This window comes from Corapipo altera, unplaced genomic scaffold (genome assembly GCF_003945725.1).
Source record: "Corapipo altera isolate COAL_440 unplaced genomic scaffold, ASM394572v1 113, whole genome shotgun sequence".
NCBI classification, from domain to species: Eukaryota; Metazoa; Chordata; class Aves; order Passeriformes; family Pipridae; genus Corapipo; species Corapipo altera.
In genome coordinates this window covers 2,985,561-2,994,625 of record NW_020884895.1, presented here as the reverse complement: position 1 = coordinate 2,994,625, position 9,065 = coordinate 2,985,561, and the positions used below count along the sequence as shown (strand labels likewise).

The 9,065-nt window shown below is 38.3% G+C and overlaps 1 protein-coding gene across 1 annotated transcript in view; it reads left to right on the top strand.

Moving 5' to 3' along the window:
* The window catches only part of CAPN10 (calpain 10), an 11,806-nt gene extending 3,534 nt beyond the window's left edge, over nt 1–8,272 (top strand). The window contains exons 5-13 of the mRNA XM_027647200.1: nt 1–171; nt 696–837; nt 2,347–2,513; nt 3,050–3,333; nt 3,798–4,000; nt 4,377–4,632; nt 5,657–5,856; nt 6,791–6,836; nt 8,139–8,272. The exon at nt 1–171 is cut by the window's left edge and continues 65 nt beyond it. Coding sequence (XP_027503001.1) covers nt 1–171; nt 696–837; nt 2,347–2,513; nt 3,050–3,333; nt 3,798–4,000; nt 4,377–4,632; nt 5,657–5,856; nt 6,791–6,836; nt 8,139–8,168 — 1,499 coding nt within the window. The 3' untranslated portion in view covers nt 8,169–8,272. The remainder of the gene's footprint in view (nt 172–695; nt 838–2,346; nt 2,514–3,049; nt 3,334–3,797; nt 4,001–4,376; nt 4,633–5,656; nt 5,857–6,790; nt 6,837–8,138) is intronic.
* Nucleotides 8,273–9,065: the final 793 nt, after the last annotated feature.

The window sequence follows — 9,065 nt, the reverse complement described above, 5'->3', positions numbered from 1 at the left end:
CTTTGGTTGATCTGACTGGAGGAATTGCTGAAAGATGGACCCTGAAAGACCCTGGAAAAAACATGGAGAAAGAGAAGACTGGCATGGTTTTGGAGAAAGCAGTGTTTAGAAGATTGATGAATCTGAAGGAACAGTGTGTAATAAGCTGCTCAGTCCTCAATTCCAGACAAGGTAATATTAAATGTCTCCATTTAACAGGGTTCAAAGCACAAAGCAGCCAGCAAATGCAAGTCCTGATTCTAGTACCATGCCAATTTCATGGTGCAGTTTTATATAAGTTTGGATAAATAAAGATTTAAGGATGTTACTGAGTTCAAGATGGAGGGTGGTTTCGAGGAGTGCTTTTTATATTAGATGCTAATATGGTTAGTTCTCAAAAACAAATGCACTCTGCACACACCCCTCTAAAAAGCTTCTCAAAACCAACCTTGAAAACCCCAAAGAATTTCAGCATAGTGAATTTGTAGGTATTTGAAATCAAGGAGTTAGTAAGCTTTAAAGTGTTATTTTATTTCTATATAGTCACAACTAAAATGAGCTGTTTAGGGGTTTTTTTTTGTGCTGTTCTAATACAGATTTTAAAAAATTTTCCCTCTATCTTAAAATTGCCTTCTTTCGCAGGATAGTTTAATGTCATTTTAAAATATGGAACAGGTTCTTTTGTTTATTTTCAAATGCTTTTTTTTCCTATTCAGGTGCAAGTGAACTAGGAGAATTTCATGCCTTTATTGTGATAGATACATTGAATCTCTTTGAAGTGTCAGGCAAGGAGATCTTCCTGCTACGAATTCGAAATCCTTGGGGGAGGCGGTGCTGGAAAGGGCCCTGGTGTGAGGGGTGAGTAGGTTTCTTTTCATTTGGAAAGTCCTTTGTGAAAGTTCTGAAGCACAAGAGCATTTCTGTGTGTTGCATAGGCAAACAGCAAACACTGCTAATAGTCTGTAGTGGAGGAGAGAGACTGCAGTGTGTGTGCAGTCCTTTAGAAAGCTGGTAGTTCACACAGCTCATTGGTTCTGGCTGGTAATTTTGATCTCCTAGTCCTAGTAATCTGAATTTTTTTACTAACTTTTTTGTTTATCAAATCATATATTCTCGTGGAGATAAACTTGAGGTGTTGGTTTGTATTCTGTTTCTGATTTTCGTGGTGCTTTTTTGTTGTTCTGCAGTTGATCTAAGTATCTCTGATCATGTTTATGACTTGTAGTCACTCAGCTTTACTTTACTCTTCTCATGTAATCTCGGCTTAGTTGCAGAAAACCAAGAAAGGAGTATTTATGAAACAAAATTTAGCAGAATGAAGAATGCTTATGTTTGTTGCTTGTGTGCTGTCATTTCTGTAGATTGGTATGAGTTGGAAGATTGATATGAAACTGGAACTGAATCCATAGAAAGTAGAAATAAGGAAGAGATCTGTTAAAGAAGATGCAGAAATATGTGTAGCAGTTCATATAGCAAAGTAACAAGAATGAAAGGGCAGACCCCACTAGTTTATTTTGAAAAACATTAGCATGTTTTGACTCTACAAAAGAACATACAATTCTTAACCCAAGGAGCAAGTGTTCAGCATTAAAATATGATAACAATATGATGATGTTAATAAACATTTTTATAGAAATAGGCTTTTTTCCCCTGAGTTAAAAAAATGATTTCATTGTATTAATTGAGACTTCTGTAGATTTTTTTTATTTTTTTTTACCAGTGGTCTGTTTTACTTTCTTTGCCAAACAGTAAGCTGCCATGTAGTTGCAAGAGGAGAGTGTTTTCTTGGGTGGCCTTAAACCCCTGTTTTATTCAAGTGCAAAACTGTTCTTTTTTGCTAGTGAAACAATGAAAAATACTGAAACTCCTAGCTTTTAATGGCCCCTAAATAACGAGGTGTTTAAATTCTTGGTTTATCATGACTTAGCCAGCAGGGATAACCAGCTGTTTTCTACAAACGGCAGTTTTTGATGTACAGCATTAAAATTCTTTCAGAACAGTCACTGTGCAGCTTGTTTTACTTTTTTACCACTGTTTTAACAATTGTTAAAAATCTTTATTTTGCTCTCACACATCGGGCTGTACTGACTGTTGTAAGCAGAGCACCTGTTTCACCCAGAAGTCTGTTGCTGTATCCAGTCTGGTGTCATGTTGTTTCTAGGTTTTCTTTAATATGCTGTGACTCATACTTCCTATGGTCCCTCTCACTGACCATCAACATGTGTGCAGAAATATTCAATGCAAGTATTTGACAATAAAATGAGGAAATCTCTTCTTACCGTCCTGCTCCATAAGACATTTGGTAGAACATTCTTGTGGAATTCTGTTGGGAAAAGGGTTAAATGCTAACTTTTTTCTTATGTGCAGTGGGCAAGGATGGAGCCAGTTAGATCCAGTAGTTGCTTCAGAACTGCTCTCACAGATCCAAGAGGGAGAATTCTGGGTTGATGAAGAGGAATTTTTCAGGGAATTTGATGAGATTACCATGGGCTTTCCAGTCAATGAGGAAGGACAACTTCAGAGCCTCTATACAGGTGTAGTATTAGAAGACATCTTTCTCATGCAAATAACATTATGTCAATAGGAAGGACTGATTGGAATTGCAAATGGATCCAACTAGACCTTAATTTCTCTGTTTTTCCCTCTCCTTTTGACCCATAGGCCTTTTCTGTCTCTACTGGGAAGAACAGAAGGACAAGAGGAAATTTAAGCTTAGATGTTGCTCTGAAACCTCATTACTTGCTAGCTGGTGGAGGGATTAGTGTCCTCTGTCTAGAAAGCTGTTGTTCTGAACAGCCTTGTGATGTTTTGTTTTTAATGGTAGATACACTTGAGATTTCTAGAAACAGTTTCTTGTTGTAAAAATCATATAATCAGTCTGCCATTACCAGTTGTGACATTAATTCTCACACCTCTCAAATCTTGGTCATGAATTTCTGCTTAGAGAAAGTGTCAGGGCTGTTGACAGCATGTTTTCTTGGGCTGGGGAATCTCTGCCGTATATCTGTTGTTTAAAATTAAGTAGCCTCCCATGTCTGAAATCTGCACTGTGTTTTTCTTATTTTGTTAGAGAAAGTGCTTTATCACTCGCAGAATCTTTTTGGATCCTGGGTGAGAGGCCAGTCTGCTGGTGGCTGTCGTAACAACAGCAGCTTCCCTACCAACCCCAAGTTCTGGCTGAGAGTCTGTGAAACGAGTGAGGTGTGCATTGCTCTGCTGCAGAAACACAGGAAATACAGCACTGACTGGGCTGGGAGGATTCAAAATCCAACTCATTTAGCAAAGGAAAATCCATCTTTGACTGAAGGCATACAGGGGAAAAACTACCAGGCTGTGGGATTGCATGTCTGGAAGGTAATATGTGAATGACATTTTTCTTTTTGCAAATAGAAGTTTTAAAGCATTACTGAAACATTTGAGCAAAATCATTCATTTCCTGTGGCACTGATACAATTCAGTGGGTCACGTCTCTGATTTATGCTGGAATGGTTCTGTTTATCTCACAGTTACTGCCTGTACAAACTATTAGTGGACTAGTACTTTCTTCTTATCACTGAGCACTTGAGATTGTTCCAAACTAATGCATGACATTTCAGGCTGATTTTTTGAAGACCATTCCTAAATTTACTCCTCCTGAATATTAACTCTTCCTGCTCCTCCTTGATGTTCAGCTTACGTGCTGGTACTGCCCTCCTTGTTTCTTTTTGTAACTGTATTCATGTTTAAAAATGTTTTAAACAATATTTGATAATTTTTAGTTTTATTAGAAACGACTTGTTTTTCCTAAAACACCATGCATCATTATGCATCTGTTCTAGGTGGAGAAGAAACGATTTAACCTTCCAAAGACCCTCTCTGCTCCTCCAGTTGTAGGTACCCTCTGCCATTCCTACGACAGAGAAGTCCATGTGTGCTGTGACCTTTCGCCTGGCTTTTATCTTGTTGTTCCCAGCACTTTTCTGAAAGATGCAGTAGGGAATTTCTTGCTTCGTGTATTTTCAACGGGAAGGATCTCTCTCAGGTAGGTTTAAAACAAAACAGAACATTTCTTGTAGTTGTTGACATAAATACATGAAGTGTAGTACTAAGTGTGAATGTTTAAAATACTTTGAAGGGTTGTGTAGAGTGTCAGATAACAGCATTTTTTGTCTTTGAATTCATGTAAGTAGTGCTCTAGTTCCTTATATTTGTCATGAAACTGCTAATACCTCTTGTTGAAATGCTAGTCAGAGGTAGCCAGATGAGTAACATCTTGACTCTAAACTGCAGCTTAGTGCTGTATGCAGAGGCAAAATGTACTGTTGGCAATGTGTTTAAAAGCTGTTCAGATTTTTTTATACCGTGGTACTACACAGGTTTTATACATTTTAGTTTCTTTTCTCTCTTACATTTGATAGTGAGCTAAAGCCACCACCCACAGATGCTGCCCTCTGCGAAGAACTCCCAGCTGGTGAATGGGAGACAGTGCAGCTGCATGGATGCTGGAAAAATGGGCAAAGTGCTGGAGGTAGCAGGAACTTCCCCTCCTTCCATACCAATCCCTGCTTTCCCCTCTCCATTCCTGCAGGACCAGGAAAAAGCAGTGTGAAAGTTACCCTCCGTCAGCACTGCCAGGATAGCAAGTGTCGTCCAATAGGTTTCCATGTTTTCCAGGTAAGGCTTCTGGTCAGTTGGGTTGCTCATTTGCCAAGGGTGAAGGTAAACCTTTCATTTACTCCAGGGCTCCTTGCACTTTGCAAGGGACTTGCTGCTTCTAGGAGAAACACAGGCTGATCCTGGGATGTAATGCCCTTGAAAGATACGGAATAACTACGTAGTTACATAGCATAGTAACCAGATAATTGGTTCCACTGAATCCTTGCAATGTTCTAAATTAGTTTTAGAAATTATGAACTCTTTTGAGGATTTGCAAAGAATTCTCAGTGTCCTGATGATCAAGGACCAGACATTTTGGTAATTCATCATGAAAACTTACTTTCTTCATGTTTAATAATCACTTACTTGTCCATAGGCAGGTGATGTTGGATCAAAAGGACTGTGATATCTTGAAACAAAACAAGATATGATTTGGTATGGACAGATATAGATTCTACACTGTCATGTGCCAGTGATCAGTTGCATAAATGTAACATGAGAAGCCGCTGGTTAGGTAACTATATTGCAGAGAAAGCCAGCTTTATTTCTAGAAAACATGCTTCAAAAAAGGTGTTGCTCAAGTGAAAAGTCTGGAGTTGAGCATCAGAAGTGATCACAAAGCTTCAAATATACAATATATGAAGAAAGATTAGCATTGTTTATGCCTTTAGGAGACTGAGGTGAAGTCTAATATGAATTTTTAGTACAGGAAAGGCCACTAGAATGAGGAAGGACATGGTATGTTCACCAAATTCATGAGGTGAAAAATAAGTGCATTAGGATACTTATGCAGGGAAGAGTGAGGTTAGACAGCAGAGAAAGCTTTAGAGCTGTGTGAGTAGTGGGTTGCATAAATTGTCTATAAACATGCCATCTGGGTTTTCTGGAAGCCTTCTCATCCTTCTTCTCTCTAGCTCTGTACAGCAAAGTGAGTATCTGGAGTGCAATTAGAGATAGGCCATACCATGCTGTGGTGTCCTAGGAATGAGACATTGTGAAATCTAAAATAGATGAAAAAGTAGGCATGTATTCTTTTTTGCAGGTGCCTAACAGCAGCTGGAAACCACAAACTGCTTCTTTTCTACACCTGGAGCCACTGGTGAGCTGTGTTCCTCATTGCTATTCGCAGGAAGTGAGCCGACTCTGCAGGCTTCCTGCAGGACGCTATGTCATTATTCCTTCTACGTACTTGCCCAATACAGAAGGCAGTTTTACAGTGATCATAGCAACCAAAATAGACAGGTAAAGTTATGCTGTCTTCTATTTGCATTTCTAGTCTTTTTCATTCATGTATTACAGGATGTTTGAATCGTAGAATCAACCAGGTTGGAAAAGACCTCTGAGATCATCAAGTCCAACCCTTGATCCAACACTACCGTGGTTACCACACCATGGCACTCCAGGGACGGTGAATCCACCACCTCCCTGGGCAGCTCATTCCAGTGTCTGATTACTCTCTGTAAAAAAGTTCTTCCAAATATTCAACCTAAACCTCCCCTGGCACAGTTTAAGACCGTGGCCTCTTGTCCTACTGCTGGTTGCCTGGGAGAAGAGACCAACCCTCATCTGGCTCCTGTCAGGTAGTTGTAGAGAGTGATGAGGTCTCCCCTGAGCCTCCTCTTCTCCAGGCTGGAAACAATAACTGTGGTAACGTGTTCTCACTTGATGCAAATTTTTTTTTAGAAGTCTTGATTTTGCTGTTGTGTGTTTACGTGCTCTGCTTATCACTTTGGTTATGTTGGAAGAATGACTAAAATAATTCAAGTATTTGTTAAATCTTCTTGCATCACTTGCTGAATAAATGGTGTCTAGTGCTGGAGAAGATGGCACTAAAGCAACTAATTAGCAGCTGTATGTTAGTTAGTTATGAGTTATGCTGAAATTTAACTGAGCTTTTTAATAATCAGGGTTATTTTTGAGAAAATGCGATGAGTAGCCAGCCTTACTCCAGGTAGTTCCTCCTGATTTGAATAACAACAGGTCTGCATCTGAGTTTGTAGCTTCCATAAGATTGCAGTAAGATTCCATAGAATTGCATCAAGATTCCATAAGGGAAAGGATGTGGAACAAAGCCTGATATAACAGTCTTCTCTTTTGGAAGTGGGATAAATAATTGGTATTTACAAGATTCCTCAATGCTTTGTGCAAAAATAAGTGTGGTTTGGGTTTTCAACAGGAAACGCATTCAAAGCCAGGAGACACTTGGACAAGTATTGCAAGAGGTAAGTGACACATTCTGATGGATATGTTTTGATATATTCATTCTTGGTGTCACCACAGATCTGCTTGCTTTAATTATATATCGTATCCTTCCTCCATCTAATTGGCTTTGATATCGATTTGGAATCCTATGTATTGTGATTTTGAAATTTAATGGCATTATAGTGTTGTAAAGACTTAAGAAAGCACAGCAAAAAGAGAAGATCAAACAGGCAATTCAAATATTAGCTTTCACCATTCTAGAGTAATCCTTGCTGGTGTGCAAGCTGTTCTGATCAAGTTCATGCCAGCTATTTCATACTTGGGCTTTGTGTTTTGCTTGATTAGATAGACATGTAATATTGAAGGGTTGTTTGTGAATGCTGAGTAACTAATACTTACAGTATGTGGAGAGGAGAACTTTGAATGTATTTTAACAATTGTTTAAAGATACCTGTTTTGAATGGTGGATCAAAGCATGCCTTTGATAATACTCTGCTTATTAGTTGGAATAAATCTAGATACTTGGGTCTTTCCTTTTGAGGTTTAAACAAAACAAAAATTGTAGGAAAAGCTCTTCACCCACAGTTAGAACTGGCTTACTCATTTTCTTAGTCTGGGTCATGTTGACCAATTGTTACATTTTGTCCTTAAAACCGCAAAACCAGTATGGATTTTGTGTGCTTCCCAAAAATGATCACAGACCTGTGTGTACTTTCCACATGGTTCTTTTTATTTTAGTATTTAGTAGCTGAAGTATGTAATGGAAAGTCCTTTTTCGCTGTTGTTTTGGAAATAAAACATTGCAAGGCCATTATATCAGAAGGAATCTATTGCAAGATATGTTTCTTGTATTCCTTGAAAATGGAATCAAGGGAACAAACAGTTTAGATTCTTAAGGACTTGAAAGCTTCAAGAATCTGGAAATTGCAGTTATAGTTTTATATCAGTGGCAGAAATTAATGTCTGAATCTAATCTTCAACAGCATGGGCTTTTCTAAAGACTGGGGTTTAACTCCTTAGTGAGGCAGACTGCCTAGATCCCTCAGGAGTGGGGCTAGTGATTTCTAAGGGATACATAACAACAGCAGAGCTGGATGTCAGTGTATTTTTCTAGAATTTTGACTGTGTTTTCTCATTAATGAAGTGATGGGATTTATGATTAAGATTTTTTTAAACAATATTTCACAGGAAAAGCTTGCCTTTTGTCCTTAATTTCTAAGTATTTCTTGTTTCTGATTCACTTTAAATCCTTATGAATTCCTTCTTGACAAAAAAAGGCTCATGAAATAGCTTTTTTTTCTGTACTGCTCGTTTTCTTACAGATTTCCTTTACAACTGTGATGAAAAGGTAACCTGGAACTCTCACACTGTCATTTCAAGAAACATCGGAAAGCCAAGGGATGCCTCACCTCTTGCTGTTCTTGGTTTTAAATGAAATAACAGGAAGATGCCCTTAGTCCAAGTGTTTCTCACTGGTACCAACTGTCAGGCCTATGATGACTTCTTAGTAAAAATACCTCCTTTAATCATGTACACTCTGAATATTTGTTCTTCCCCTGTTTTTAGAACAAGAATTGTACAGCAAATTATAACGTCCCTCAGTTCTTCAGAAATACAGGTGAAGAATATGTGCATGTTTTAACCCAAGCTACAGTTTTGGAAGAAACATATGTGCAATGCCAGGTTGGATGGAGCCCTGAGCAACCTGGTCTGGTGGAAGGTTTGAACAAGATGATGTCTAAGGTCCCTTCCAACTACAACCATTCTATGATTACAAAGTAGTATTTTGTGGAAAAAGTTATCAGCCTGACAGAATAAATTCAGGTGACTAATGGGGTAAACATGGAGAAAAAACTGGAGTCTTTTTTTCAGGTAGGACATACCTCAATAACCATCAAAATACACTGGAGTAAAGAAAGTCCAGGCTTGTATCTGACACTGCCAGTCCTGCTGCTGAGCACTTTACCTCGGGCCCTTTATGGAACCATGCAAATGGTGTGTTGAAAGGAGAGATTTTTTTTTGGTGAGTTTTTCTTTAATGAGCACCAGAAAGGAAGAAGATAGGACTTGAAAACTTTTGAACTATCCTGTCAGACTGCTTTTGTAAATCTGTAAGAATGTGTTTTATGCAAGATCTGCCCTCACTGTAAGAAATATCAAGTTTAAGAGATTTTTCTTAATTTATGACTGAAAGTATTTCTTATTCAAGCAGGATTTTTTAAATGTTATATTTTCCTCAATAAAAATAA